This window comes from Nannobrachium achirus (genome assembly GCF_963921795.1).
Source record: "Nannobrachium achirus genome assembly, chromosome: 11".
NCBI classification, from domain to species: Eukaryota; Metazoa; Chordata; class Actinopteri; order Myctophiformes; family Myctophidae; genus Nannobrachium; species Nannobrachium achirus.
This window is the reverse complement of record NC_137820.1, coordinates 2,915,083-2,931,489: the sequence shown is the minus strand read 5'-3', so window position 1 is coordinate 2,931,489 and position 16,407 is coordinate 2,915,083. Positions and strand designations below refer to the sequence as shown.

The 16,407-nt window shown below is 42.3% G+C and overlaps 1 protein-coding gene across 1 annotated transcript in view; it reads right to left on the bottom strand.

Annotated features, from left to right (window-relative positions):
- ano3 (anoctamin 3) overlaps positions 1-16,407 on the bottom strand; it is a gene marked incomplete at both ends in the record, with an annotated part of 153,238 nt that overhangs the window by 42,353 nt on the left and 94,478 nt on the right. The window contains 6 exons of the mRNA XM_080737314.1: positions 885-967; positions 5,913-5,973; positions 7,122-7,215; positions 9,542-9,676; positions 12,903-13,024; positions 14,834-14,889. Of these exons, the coding sequence (XP_080593440.1) occupies positions 885-967; positions 5,913-5,973; positions 7,122-7,215; positions 9,542-9,676; positions 12,903-13,024; positions 14,834-14,889 (551 nt within the window). The remainder of the gene's footprint in view (positions 1-884; positions 968-5,912; positions 5,974-7,121; positions 7,216-9,541; positions 9,677-12,902; positions 13,025-14,833; positions 14,890-16,407) is intronic.

Sequence of the window (16,407 nt, the reverse complement as noted above, 5' to 3'; positions counted from 1 at the left end):
ATGTGTAGGCTACAGTGTATGTTTATTAAGCCAGACAGCAACGGACAGAGGACACCATTTCAACCTACCCCGTATTTTCCGGACTATAAGGTGCACTTAAAAGCCTTTAATTTTCTCAAAAAACGACAGTGCGCCTTATAGTCCAGTGCGCCTTATATATGGATCATTCATTGACATTGACATTCCCTTTAGCACAGCTCCATCTGTTGGATGCATAACGCAACGGTAGCGTCTATATGTGCGCCTTATAGTCCGGTGCGCCTTATATATGAAAACAGTTAGAAAAAAGACCATTCATTGACAGTGCGCCTTATAGTCCGGTGCGCCTTATAGTCCGGAAAATACGGGTCATTAATTTATTTCAAACTAATTGCACTGATTAGTTTGTTTTCTTTTTCCACAATTACAAATTAATTTATTTAAACCTATAATGGGACTCATTAGGTTGTTGTCCTGTTCTGGTGACATTGTTCGGCCACCTTGAGACTTTAGTTTAATTAATAATGAGTGTTTTCTCTCTCTAAAGGTGACCTTACATCCATAAAGACATGGCTACACTCACTCCACGGGCAGCAGTGGCTCAGGGGTAAAGTGGCCGGTAGAGCGGCCAGATGGGAGTTCGATCCCCGGGCTCCCCCAGATCAGCCCGTTCTCACCCAATCTCAATTGAACGACACATTTTAAGGTCATTATCACGACTATTCCATATTTCTTGTGTCCTAAATGATGTACGTCTCTTCTTAATATTTCTTCTTGGTGTCGTTATTTCAAACATGTGTTTCTTTAGTTTGGAAACGTGTACCGATCAATATTTGTATATTTTATATCAATACCATGTACTGACATGGTATTGATCAATCAGATATTAGATATTGATGACGTACCTCCTCCTCCTCCCAGTCGATCAGGTCCCAGTCGTAGGTCAGCTCTGCTCGCCTTCTCTTCCAGAACTCCAGGAACACTGTGGCTGAGAGATCAATCATTATGATTATTGATCCATCTGTTCTACCACTCTATGAACACTGTGGCTGAGAGATCAATCAATATGATTATTGATCCATCTGTTCCACCACTCTATGAACACTGTGGCTGAGAGATCAATCAATATGATTATTGATCCATCTGTTCTACCACTCTATGAACACTGTGGCTGAGAGATCAATCAATATGATTATTGATCCATCTGTTCTACCACTCTATGAACACTGTGGCTGAGAGATCAATCATTATGAGTATTGATCCATCTGTTCCACCACTCTATGAACACTGTGGCTGAGAGATCAATCAATATGATTATTGATCCATCTGTTCACCACTCTATGAACACTGTGGCTGAGAGATCAATCATTATGATTATTGATCCATCTGTTCCACCACTCTATGAACACTGTGGCTGAGAGATCAATCAATATGATTATTGATCCATCTGTTCTACCACTCTATGAACACTGTGGCTGAGAGATCAATCAATATGATTATTGATCCATCTGTTCTACCACTCTATGAACACTGTGGCTGAGAGATCAATCATTATGAGTATTGATCCATCTGTTCCACCACTCTATGAACACTGTGGCTGAGAGATCAATCAATATGATTATTGATCCATCTGTTCACCACTCTATGAACACTGTGGCTGAGAGATCAATCATTATGATTATTGATCCATCTGTTCCACCACTCTATGAACACTGTGGCTGAGAGATCAATCAATATGATTATTGATCCATCTGTTCTACCACTCTATGAACACTGTGGCTGAGAGATCAATCAATATGATTATTGATCCATCTGTTCTACCACTCTATGAACACTGTGGCTGAGAGATCAATCAATATGATTATTGATCCATCTGTTCTACCACTCTATGAACACTGTGGCTGAGAGATCAATCATTATGAGTATTGATCCATCTGTTCCACCACTCTATGAACACTGTGGCTGAGAGATCAATCGATATGATTATTGATCCATCTGTTCACCACTCTATGAACACTGTGGCTCAGAGACATCAATCAATATGAGTATTGATCCATCTGTTCCAGAAGTCTATGAACACGAGGCATGGATCCATCATTAATATTATTGATCTGCTCCTAGCGTAAAAGATATGAATAATATCTAACATGACCACATGAGGGACACACTGGGAACTATAAGTGTGCTATTATGGGATGTCCATGACTGCATAACCTCAGAGGCCTCGGCCTGCAGGGACACCAGTGATGGAAGTAAAAAGTATCAATACTCTATTGTTGCGACCGTCAGGGAGCAGTTTACTATGAAAACCTCCACCGGCCGTCCGTCCGTCCGTCCGTCCGTCCGTCCGTCCGTCCGTCCGTCCGTCCGTCGGTCACACGTCACACCTTTGCCCTGCTCATATCTCCGCATCAGTATGACATCACACCACATGTGTACACAAACCTTTGTGTACGTTGCTGTGGCAACAGTCTGTTGTTGCTGGTCTGTTAGTGTACGTTAGCAACCACCTTAGCAACCATGGTTTTACCCTAGCAACCAACTGTTTACCATAGCAACCAGATACGCAGAGCAGGGATCTCCATATATGGGCATAAACAGGTGACATCACACTGATGTCAGATACTCAGAGCAGGGATTTCTCCATAATATATGGGCATAAAAGGGATTCTGTTAGGGATCTCCATATATGGGCATAAAAGGGATTCTGTTAGGGATCTCCATATATGGGCATACAAGGGATTCTGTTAGGGATCTCCATATATGGGCATAAAAGGGATTCTGTTAGGGATCTCCATATATGGGCATAAAAGGGATTCTGTTAGGGATCTCCATATATGGGCATAAAAGGGATTCTGTTAGGGATCTCCATATATGGGCTTAAAAGGGATTCTGTTAGGGATCTCCATATATGGGCATAAAAGGGATTCTGTTAGCTGTTAGGGATCTCCATATATGGGCATAAAAGGGATGCTGTTAGGGATCTCCATATATGGGCATAAAAGGGATTCTGTTAGGGATCTCCATATATGGGCATGAAAGGGATTCTGTTAGGGATCTCCATATATGGGCATAAAAGGGATTGTATCCCAGATGATGCCCTGTTAGGAGATCCACACTAACAGAATCCATATATGGTCCTACCGACAGCTGCTATAAGCCAACCCTGGCGATAAGGTCTGAGTGGAAGAAATGCTTCTTTCCTGGCAAGAATTGCCCCTTTATACTGTAGGGCTCGTTTGTGTATTGTATGACATCACGCCACATCATCGGCTGAGGACTGTGTGATGTCATCATATCTCCATATATGGAGACATAAGTTGCTCATGCCCAAATATGGGCTGGTGAGGTCAGACTTAGGGAGTCTTACTGGTTGGTAAAACAAACTTTTGGCCTATTTGTGGAGATAAGCGACCAACGGTCGCTTATCTCCCGATTAGGGAGTCTTACTGGTATAAATAGTCTGTTAGAAGTAAAAGACACAGTATCTCTATAGTGATGTGACCAACATGGATCTGTTCCATTGTTCCTATTCCTTCATGATTGGCTGAGAAAATGGCATCTAAAGTTTGCAGGAGTGGCTTGTTTTGAACAAAATGCATTGATTGTACTGTTATAGCGCCACCAGGTGGCAGATTTTTGCAAAACATATTTGTATTAGTAGGCTACTTGATATTTTGTGATTTCTCTAGTCATGTGCTTCACAGCATTGCTGGCCCAAAATAATCTGACAAGCTGGAGCATTTTTCTCTTGATCATCTGTGTTATCACTTCCCATTTCACTTGTTTAATCTGTATCCTGTATGAGCACATGGAGACCCCTGTTAACAGGGGGTCCGGGACCCCTAGGGGGTCCTCAGAGTTACTACAGGGGGTCCTCCAAATCTTTGTGTGATAGAGCATTTGTTTCTCCTTTTTTATATTAACCGTTTGAACCCTAGCACCCATATTCTGAGAACTTTAGTCAAACATATCAGATCTACAAGCTCACAATGCCACGCGCTGCAAGGCGCTGTGAGCTTGTAGATCTGCTATTTCCGGCAAAGCGGTTTGGTGTAGAGGGGGAAAAAAGCAGAGTGAAAGGTCAAGTGGCAAATATCTGAAAACACATTGGCATGAATCCAAAATACACTGATGATTGTGCTGTCAAACAATGAAACTATATGTATGATAAGGTTGAGTGTGTGTGTGTGTGTGTGTGTGTGTGTGTGTGTGTGTGTGTGTGTGTGTGTGTGTGTGTGTGTGTGTGTGTGTGTGTGTGTGTGTGTGTGTGTCCTTTAGTCACTATAAGGGATCCTTGGCACAGAAGACGACGCTGGTATAGAGTGTACTGTATGGAGTACTATACAGTAGCTATGATTAATGGGCTTTTTAACATGGTTACACTGCCCCAAGCTCACCCAACCCGGGAGATACAAAGCACAGGTGATGTTTGCAAAATTGCAACTTGCTGAATTTAAACATTCACATTTATTGGGCCAATCGGAACATTTCATTAAAACCCAGAAAGAGAGAAAATAGATCACCAACACTGATCAGTGTAACAAACAAACACACTGAACCACTAATTAGTTAAAAATCACTACATTATGGACTTTTCTGGTGAAGATTACAAGACCAAAGAGACAGAGAGAGAGAGACGGTTAGCTGCTCTGTACTTACAGAACAAATCTTCGTTTTAAGTTCTGTCAGAGGTTGTCTTTGCACAACAGTCTGTAAAGAGCTACAGCTGGCACGTTGTGAAAACGGGAGGAATTTACACGCAGAGTTTGGTTTGTTTTGTGGTCTAGCGCTAATACAATGGACGTTAAGCAGCAGGGGAAAGTGTTAACTTGGAGGACGATGGATCAGAACGTCATCATTTATTCGCTTTTATTGGCTGACCCGTTTCCATTGCACCGATGTCCATTTGTTTTTTTTGTTTTTTTTCGATTAAGCCTCAAAATCTGGTTTAAATCTGAGGTTAGGGTTAGGTATAGGGTTAGTGTCGGAATGGGGGGATGTCGGAATGGAAACATGTAACCCAAAATCCACCTCCTCCAAGCGAATAAATGTGTTTGTGAATAATGAAAGTTTATTCTAATTTTGAAGTGTTTCCATTAAAGGATTTATGCGCAAAGGCCTTAATGCACAAAAAGAAAAAACGGTTTATGGAAACAAAACTAATGTGACGTACTGTATTTAACAACTCTCCAACTGTACACACTTTCCCCATTTTCTTAAACTGTTTTTATTACAATTTGACGCTTTGGCAATGAATGTACACATATCTTTTCTCAAGCCAATAAAGCCTCTCTCTCGCTTTATCTCTCCCTCTCCCTCCCTCTCTCTCTCTCTCTCTCTCTTCTCTCTCTCTCTCTCTCTCTCTCTCTCTCTCTCTCTCTCTCTCTCTCTCTTCTCTCTCTCTCTCTCTCTCTCTCTCTCTCTCCCTCTCCCTCTCCCTCTCCCTCTCTCTCTCTCTCTCTCTCTCTCTCTCTCTCTCTCTCGTAGGTGGATGTGTGAGGTATTATGACTACAGTTTATCAGTGAGGGACTGTTGTTGTGTTCCTACAAGAGAACAGTGTCGATGTAATGAATAAAATATCACATTAAACTACATCGCACAGTCCTACAGTGCTGCAGTTTAGCCCAACATCAATTATCATCGCTGGAATTAAAACTACAAAACGCTCCTCATTATCATATTTAAAAGAGTCTACAGCTGATCAACTACACCTCGTTATCCCCTTTAAATGTACATTAAGACTTAATTATAATGCCTGTAATTGCTCCCGCTCGCTAAACAATAGCAGTGAGTAATTATCCCCGTCTGTGTCAACCAGGCTGGCACTTGGCTCGCTTGTATTTTCTATTTGCAAACATGTTTAGAATTACAACAGAAGCACATCATTAGCAAATAGAAAAATGAATAAACTAAACTCTCTCTTACTTACCCCATATGGCCATGAAGATGGCGAAAAACACCGTCCCCCCGTTGTCAAAGAGATGGGTCACCTGGAGACAAAACAATTATTATAAAATGAGTCATTGTTTTTTGCAAAGCAGGGACGTGCAGATAATGTTAGAGAGGCAGGGGCTGGAATTTCAAAAAGGGCCTTTTGGTGAAAATATTGAAAATAGCAGACCTCCAAGCTCACAACGCGTCGCGCTGCGACACGTTGTGAGCAGGGGCATAGTTCTGCCGATTTAAATTGACTCCAATACGGAAGTAAAACTTGGCCGCTAGTTGCGCATCTCTGATGCCTTTACAATTCTATGATGGCGACACCCATTCCAAGGGGTAGAAAGGGCCATTTGCGCTGCATAGAAACCAATGGCTTCGCATTGTCCATATTTTTCTACAGTCTATGGTTGTGAGCTTGGAGGTCGGCTATTTCCGTTACTTGATACCACACTGAACTAAGCATCATCAAGTCAGTACTGGAGATGTGGCGTAACGGCATGGATTTCTACACAGAGAGGGACGTTCTTTCAACATAAGATGCTGCGTTCAAGCTCTTGAATGTGCCTGTAGCGAAGTCCTGATGGCACCCGTTCATCCCATGCACACATAGTCATCAAACGGGGCTTGAGCCCCTGCCCTTTTACCCATCTGTAAAAAGTTTTTACTATGGTGAAAGAAATGCAAATGCCCCCTCTTTCCATGCCATACCTGAAGGCAGCATTCAAGAGAATTGCCTTGTCCAAACTCTCCTGAACTTGAATGCAGCATCTTATGTTGAAAGAATTGCCCTCTCAATTACAAGCCAGTGGGCCAATTACATGAGTTATATTTCGTCGGAGGCGTTGTGTGCTTATAGATCTGCTGTTTTCACTACTTTTGTGTGATGGCCTCGTATGATGAAGCAGGGCTTTGCTTTGCGAAAAAATTTACACAATGTACATTTGAAACTTGGAGATACGAGGTTTCTGCCCAACAGTGACAATTTACTTTGTTGGCCCACCAGCCCACAAAATGGAACGAAGGCCGACATTTTATTTTAATTTTTTTCCTAATGGCCGGCCTGAACCGGCCGGGAATGAACCGGCCGTTCGGGAGTTGTCCCGCTTTTCCCAATGGCCAGCACGTCCCTGCTTTGAACAGAGGCATATAGTATGACAGTCAGACACCGACGCATTGTTCCAACCAGCTCCACACTGACCTTGGCGAACACGCAGCTGTCGCTGAGCGTCCAGGGACTGCAGTCCTCACACATGGGACACATGATGGTGGTGTTGGCCTCACAGATCTCTTTACTGAGGAGAACACATGTTAGAGTCATGATGGTGGTGTTGAGGAGAACACATGTTAGAGTCATACATGATGGTGGTGTTGAGGAGAACACATGTTAGAGTCATACATGATGGTGGTGTTGAGGAGAACACATGTTAGAGTCATACATGATGGTGGTGTTGAGGAGAACACATGTTAGAGTCATACATGATGGTGGTGTTGAGGAGAACACATGTTAGAGTCATGATGGTGGTGTTGAGGAGAACACATGTTAGAGTCATACATGATGGTGGTGTTGGCCTCACATAACTCTTTACTGAGGAGAACACATGTTAGGAGTCATACATGATGGTGGTGTTGAGGAGAACACATGTTAGAGTCATACATGATGGTGGTGTTGAGGAGAACACATGTTAGAGTCATACATGATGGTGGTGTTGAGGAGAACACATGTTAGAGTCATGATGGTGGTGTTGAGGAGAACACATGTTAGAGTCATACATGATGGTGGTGTTGGCCTCACAGAACTCTTTACTGAGGAGAACACATGTTAGGAGTCATACATGATGGTGGTGTTGAGGAGAACACATGTTAGAGTCATGATGGTGGTGTTGAGGAGAACACATGTTAGAGTCATACATGATGGTGGTGTTGAGGAGAACACATGTTAGAGTCATACATGATGGTGGTGTTGAGGAGAACACATGTTAGAGTCATACATGATGGTGGTGTTGAGGAGAACACATGTTAGAGTCATACATGATGGTGGTGTTGGCCTCACAGATCTCCTTACTGAGGAGAATGTTAGCAAGCCATGAATAACATTAAAGGACAACTTTGTGTTTTTTTTAAATCAAGGGTTCATATTTTAGATTGTAATTAAAGAAAAGAACAGATGAGTGTTTAAATGTTTTCATTTAGAGCTTTCTATCGTTTTAGACATTTTAACAATGTTGATTTCATTTCATTGGTTTCATGTGTACAACTGGATAAATATGTATGTTTAGATAAAAATACGCCGGTGATTTCTTTAGTACTATTTACAGTAACACTACTAGCCCCCCTTAATTAGTCACATCTGCAAATGATAGATTGCGGAGCGTCTTGGGAATGGGCTTATTGTGTCTAAAAATACATATTTAGCCACTTGTACGCATGCCCCCACTCACCCAATCAACATTGTTAAAATGGCTAAAACGATAGAAAGCAGTAAATGAATACATTTTAACACTCATCTTTTCTTTTCTCTAATTACAATCTAAAAAATGAACCCTTGTAAAAGAAAAAGTGATGCATAGTGAGCATCCTGCATCTTGTTGTTTTGACACGCTATGTGTTGTTGAGCGCGACACACCGGGCGGTGCTATGACAGATGTCCACTTAACACTTACTGTGAGGGAAAACAACGGGAGCGAAAAGTCCTTTATTAATAAACTCCTTTTGTTTGATTATTTATCCCTTTCAATGATACCAAAAGGTATCGTATAACTGGTAAGGATTGTGTATTCATAGAATGAGTAGAGATATAACTGGTAAGGATTGTGTATTCATAGAATGAGTAGAGATATAACTGGTAAGGATTGTGTATTCATAGAATGAGTAGAGATATAACTGGTAAGGATTGTATATTCATAGAATGAGTAGAGATATAACTGGTAAGGATTGTGCATTCATAGAATGAGTAGAGATATAACTGGTAAGGATTGTGCATTCATAGAATGAGTAGAGATATAACTGGTAAGGATTGTGCATTCATAGAATGAGTAGAGATATAACTGGTAAGGATTGTGCATTCATAGAATGAGTAGAGATACAACTGGTAAGGATTGTGCATTCATAGAATGAGTAGAGATATAACTGGTAAGGATTGTGCATTCATAGAATGAGTAGAGATACAACTGGTAAGGATTGTGCATTCATAGAATGAGTAGAGATACAACTGGTAAGGATTGTGTATTCATAGAATGAGTAGAGATACAACTGGTAAGGATTGTGTATTCATAGAATGAGCAACACGGCTAACCGTGTGGAATTGTAGGTATTACATTTAATGTGACTCGGTTCCACAGATAACTATTGTGAAAATAGCCGATCTACATGTAGATCTGCTATTTTCACAATGTTTGCCTCTAGCTTACTTAATATTTGACAGTTTGGCCAGTCCTGTCGAATATTCGACAATTTGAATACTTTGAGGTCAAATAATTTGAATACTAAAAATCACTATTCGTGAATGCCCTAGTGTGTGTGTGCGTGTGTGTGTGTGCGTGTGTGTGTGTGTGTGTGTGTGTGTGTGTGTGTGTGTGTGTGTGTGTGTGTGTGTGTGTGTGTGTGTGTGTGATCTCTGACCTGACTTGACTGGAGTCCATGGTGAACAGACCGTACAGGAAGACGAAGAGGCCGACGAACGCAGCAGGGATCAACATCCCCGTGTACCATCCTAACCACGCAAAGTACAGCCCGATCTTCTCCCCGAAGTACCGTCTGAAATGAGACCACATGTTTCCTTTGACTTATTAACCAGTAAGACTCCCTAATCGGGAGATAAGCGACCGTCAGGTCAGGTCGCATGTTTACACAAATTGGCCTTAGCAACCTCATGGTGGCGCTAGAAGAGGGGCATGTGAGAAATCATGGGGCGGAGGTTGTGGTTTGCCAGCCAAGGAGTGTGTGTGCAAAGTTTGGCATGGATAGTGGCAACGGTGGCGGAGATAAGAGCAAAGGGGCAAAAGTGTTACGTGACGTGACGTGACGTGACGTGACGTGACGTGACGTGACGTGACGTGACGGACAGAGGGACAGAGGGACTGACTGACGGACAGCCGGTGGAGGTTTTCATAGTCAGGTCGCAATTATATGTCATGGTTAAAAGAAAAACACAACATGATTGTCACACGTCACACATCACACCTCATTTCTTACATAGCCCTCTTCTAGCTCCACGATCAGGCCATTTTTTGCAAAACACATTTTTGGACACTGCTCCTACAGATTTTGGCCTAAAATCACACAAAGCGGTACAAAGTCATGTCTTCAACATGGCTCTGTCTCATTTCCCATGTTCCCTTCTGATTGGCTACCATTGCCTTCTAAAGTTTGTGTACGCGACCTGACGGTGACTTATCTCCCGATCAGGGAGTCTTACTGGTAATTACGCACAGGGTAGTTTCTGGATGTTTTATTTGTCCCTCCCCCGGCGTGTGGGACTGGAACGAGGCCACATGTAACATTCATGTGAAATATGACTGCTGCTCTGTGCGGTAATGTCCTGTTAATGTCCTGGTAATGTCCTGGTAATGTCCTGGTAATGTCCTGGTAATGTCCTGGGTGGCATACTGCAGTGGTTCTCAACCTTTTTGCGACCCCCAAAATAATCACATTTTAACTGGGGACCCCCCCCCACCCTGACGAGCACTAAGAGTTGAGGCATTACATTTTTGGAAAACATCTTCCTCCTAGTATAATCATAATAGTAGATAATCATGTTTTAGAGGTGGAGAAATCATGGCACCCCATCTTTAAGGCATGGAAAGGTTCAGTAGCGTTTGCATTTCTTTCACCGTTTAGTAAATGCTGAATTCATGGTCTGGAGAAAGGACACTTTTTACGGACGGTTAAAAAGAGGCAGGGGCTCGGTCAGAATCCCTCTCTGATGTGTTCTGTGCCTGGAAAACGCTCACAGGAAAATAGTAAACGCCACAAGCTACAGTAGTTCAGGCAGAATACACTGGAGAGGTTCCTCACATGCACATTACTACTGTATGTGGGTGTATACATATACCGTACAGTGTTATGCAAGATCCTTTAGGGCCGGTGTGAGCACACATCACACCGGTAAGATCTCTGCATTGGATCTCTTACTTTCAGAATAGATTTTAAGATAATTGTATTTGTTCATAAATCACTTAAAGGACAACTTTACAACAAGGGTTCATATTTTAGATTGTCATTAGAGATGAGTGTTAAAATGTTTTCATTTACTGCTTTCTATCGTTTTAGAGATTTTAATCATTTTGATTTCAATGGGTGGGGGCATGCGTACAAGTGGCTAAATATGTATTTTTAGACACAACAAGCCCATTCCCAAGATGCACTGTAATCTTTCATTGGCAGATGTGATTTATGGGGCCAGTATAGTGTTACTGTAAATAGTAATAAAGAATTGCCAGCTTATTTTGTCCCTAAAATGTCTTCAGTTGTTGCTGACATCCTCTGACAACTCTGAGGACCCCTGTTGAAGCTTTATAGATTTATTCTCCCACTGATCCAAACATTCACTCCAATACTCCATCTGAGTCCTCCACTTCTCCATCAGTCATGGCTGCCAGTTCCCACCTGATGTTGTGTGGGAGTCCAGACTGCTCCAGATTGTACTGAAGAACTGCCAGCTTGCAGAGCGTCTTAAGACTAGGACTCAAGTCCAAGATGTACAGGTCATTGCTTGGTGTTAACTTGAAGATCTCTTTATATCTTCCAAAGATGATGACACGGCTTCCCACCATGCAACAGCAGCCCTTACTCCTCCAAAATGAGTCATCCACCTTGAGCTTAATCTCCTTCCAGGAGAAGGTCTCTAGACTGAAACTCCACATATCATTGCAGGGTACAAGTTTACGGACATTCACGCCACCAAATATGTACAGCTCTCCATCGTATGCAAAGGCTGAATGACCCCAGTGTTCTTCTGGAAGATTCTTTGCAGAAGGAATGTCCGGCCAGCAGTTCTTCTCTGTATCAAACACTCTAATGACCTCCTGGTCCCCTGTGCCCCCAAATACAAACATCTTTGTTCCAAAGAAAGTGGCAGAGTGGCCAGATGAAGCAGGAGGCAGAGTGCCTCCGGCGTTAATTAAAGACCAGACCATCGTGGTGGTGTCCAGCTTGTAGATGTCATTAGTGTATCTATCCTGGGTCCATCCTCCATGGACATACATGACGGTCCCCAAGACACAGGCCGAGTGGTTCAGCCTCCCCTCTGGAATGCTCCCAGATACCCTAGTCATGATCCATCTGTGGGCTTCAACATCAAATGCATAAAGCATGTTGTTGCAAAACGCAATATCTGTCACTCCTCCCCAGATGTAGACGATGTCTTCAATGAGCACAGCTGTGTGGTTACATCGCCTACAGGGAACCTCAGGGGGTCGTTCTCCTGTTGTAGTCGTCACTAGAGGCATCGTCTTCCATCTCAAAGACACTGTGTTGAAGACGTACACATTGATCTGATCTCCTGGAGGTTTCTTAGTGTGACCTCCAAAGGCGTACACTTTGTGTCCCACCGATACAGCAATGTGCCCAAATATGGAGTGTGTTGTCTAACCTCAATGTGTTGTCATGGCACTATACCTCACGATTCAATTTGATTACGATCCAGCAGGCAACGATTTTATTCGATTCGATTCTGCGATGCGGAAAACCGCGTATCGGGTCGGGTCGAGGCCGGGCACTGCACTCTGCTGTGGTGAGGAACACGCATGCCGAATTTGAAGCCAGTGGGACGAACGGATACGCGGGGCACATACTCACAGATATTTCTCGTATTCATTGTAAGATTATTTAGGCTTCGATTATCAATTTTGTCAAGTTGCTGCATTGAATTGAATCGAACTGAATTGCGATGCACTGCAGAATTGATTATTTTTGTCACCAATGATACATTACATTCATACATGCATACATACTGTACATATGCACACACACACACACCCACCTGATGAGGTCCAGAGGTTGGTACTTGTACCACATGCCCCAGCGCGCCCAGCGCTCATACAGCAGGTGTCTCTGGTTCTGAGCACCGTGGGTCTTTATGGGATGTCTGCTCTTATACCCGCCCTGAAAACAAACAACATTATTATTTAACATGGGTCTTTATGGGATGTCTGCTCTTATACCCGCCCTGGAAACAAACAACATTATTATTTAATATGGGTCTTTATGGGATGTCTGCTCTTATACCCGCCCTGAAAACAAACAACATTATTATTTAATATGGGTCTTTATGGGATGTCTGCTCTTATACCCGCCCTGGAAACAAACAACATTATTATTTAACATGGGTCTTTATGGGATGTCTGCTCTTATACCCGCCCTGAAAACAAACAACATTATTATTTAACATGGGTCTTTATGGGATGTCTGCTCTTATACCCGCCCTGGAAACAAACAACAACAACACCATGGGTCTTTATGGGATGTCTGCTCTTATACCCACCCTGGAAACAAACAACATTATTATTTAACATGGGTCTTTATGGGATGTCTGCTCTTATACCCGCCCTGGAAACAAACAACATTATTATTTAACATGGGTCTTTATGGGATGTCTGCTCTTATACCCACCCTGAAAACAAACAACATTATTATTTAACATGGGTCTTTATGGGATGTCTGCTCTTATACCCACCCTGGAAACAAACAACATTATTATTTAACATGGGTCTTTATGGGATGTCTGCTCTTATACCCACCCTGGAAACAAACAACATTATTATTTAATATGGGTCTTTATGGGATGTCTGCTCTTATACCCGCCCTGGAAACAAACAACATTATTATTTAACATGGGTCTTTATGGGATGTCTGCTCTTATACCCGCCCTGAAAACAAACAACATTATTATTTAACATGGGTCTTTATGGGATGTCTGCTCTTATACCCGCCCTGGAAACAAACAACATTATTATTTAACATGGGTCTTTATGGGATGTCTGCTCTTATACCCGCCCTGGAAACAAACAACATTATTATTTAACATGGGTCTTTATGGGATGTCTGCTCTTATACCCGCCCTGAAAACAAACAACATTATTATTTAACATGGGTCTTTATAGGATGTCTGCTCTTATACCCGCCCTGGAAACAAACAACATTATTATTTAACATGGGTCTTTATGGGATGTCTGCTCTTATACCCGCCCTGAAAACAAACAACATTATTATTTAACATGGGTCTTTATGGGATGTCTGCTCTTATACCCACCCTGGAAACAAACAATAACATTATTATTTAACATGGGTCTTTATGGGATGTCTGCTCTTATACCCACCCTGAAAACAAACAACATTATTATTTAATATGGGTCTTTATAGGATGTCTGCTCTTATACCCGCCCTGAAAACAGACAACAACAACACCATGGGTCTTTATGGGATGTCTGCTCTTATACCCGCCCTGAAAACAGACAACAACAATATTATTATTTAACATAAACATTATGCGAGGCATGTGGTTACCTGGTATTTTATAACGGCTGAGAAGCGTGGTGAGACACGAGGCGAAAAATACCAGGTAACCACATGCCTCACGTGGCTTACTGCTTTTCTAAAACGGTTACAATAAGTTAACATGAAAAATCATAGTCATTAAAACTGTTCTATTTCATAAATAGGTCTGCAAGAAAGTAGTTCCCAGCTTTTATGCCAACAAGACAGGTGCAGATAATTGGTGCACTGTGGAACACTGTGGAAAGAAATAACGCACCTGGGCTTGATATAAACTGATTCAAGGCATGGGTTATAGTCTCATATACAACAGCAATTAAAGCGAAACAAGACAATCAGAATCAAGGAATGGAACTAGCCGTTTTAGAATAGACAATTGGCACTGGATAAAACATTACAAATATCGTTCTAGAAACTCACCTCGTGCGGTGGGAAGGCAGCCTCGTAGGTCCCATTCCCCAGTAAACGATTAATACCTACAAGAAGAACGATTGAACATTAATTCAGTACAGTACAGTACAGTACAGTACAGTACACAGTAAATACTGAAACTAACAAGTAGGGATGTATCGGCCACACCATCGGCATCGGCCGATATTTGCCATATCGGTCAATATCGGTATCGGCAAATGAAGCTGACATTAACCGATGGCAGTGGCCGATATTTATCTATTTGATAAGCACACATTTTGTGCTGGTTATGTTGGTGTGTTGGTTATTTGCAGCCTACCAAGCTGTATTTCTGAACAGTTATTTCTTATAATGAAGATGTGTTTGTTTCCCTTGCACAAAAGGGGGAAATTATAACACTTAAAACTAAATAAACAAACATTGGTATCGGTATCGGCTATCGGCTAAATTGTTATTTTAAACATCGGTATCGGTATCGGCCAAGAATTTCCTTATCGGTGCATCACTACTAACAAGTAGACCAGAGCTTCTCAACAGGCGGGTCGGGACCCAAAGGTGGGTCAAACTAAACTCTGTCACAGCCTGCCAGAACTAGGAAGGAGCATTTGTGTCATCCTAGACCACCCATATTACCCAGGTTTGTACTGAAATGTTCCATGGTCTAATACAGCGAGACCATGTTGAGAAGATCTGGTATGATGACATCACTCCCAGTTCATGTACTGTAACTCAATGCTGTGTAAGAGCAGCCATGCAGGTCTGTATGCCAACTCCACTGTCACTGTGGTGAGGCTCAGTCCAAAAGCAATGAATGGAACAGGGCCGTAGCGCGTCTAATCGGCGCTCTAGGCGAGCTCTCTCGAATGCGCCCCTCACTCCCGCGCGCGCTTCCGTGAATTTAGTCGGTTTTGGGCCGGTTTTGGGCTGGTTTGGGTCCACTCCCTCCATTTCGGCGCCCCCTCTGCGCCCCCTCTAGGATGGCGCTTTAGGCGACTGCCTATACCGCCTATAGCTAAAAACGGCCCTGGAATGGATGATAATAGAGTGGCAACAAAACCGCAACAAAAACACTTTACATTTTCTACTTCCTGGTTCTCGGTCTCTCTCTAAAGTAGCCAATCCTGAGACTCACACAATATGTCCACATATGGGCATTCCCAGATACGGGCTAAATATTGATGATATCAGGGATCTCCATATAGGCATAAAAGGGACAAGGAAGGCATTAATTTGCAAGTGTGACTATTGCTATATGGACATAAACTGGATTGTATGATGTCAGAAGTCATAGGTCTATGATGTCAGAAGTCATAGGTCTATGATGTCGGACAAGGACTGAATTCATTTGCAACATCATTGTGATGTCAGAACAGGTCAGCTGTATCCTTCTGCTGAGCTGGGATGAGGTGTCACTCACAGGATCTGAAGGATTTTAGAGTAAATAATAATCTCTGAATATTATTTTGCGTGAAACTAATGTAATTGTCAGGAACCGTTATTTTTCCACCACAACTTATTTTCCGCAATAATCAAGAAACCTAAGGCAAAAAGTATATCATGAAAAAAAAAAATCCCAATGATCC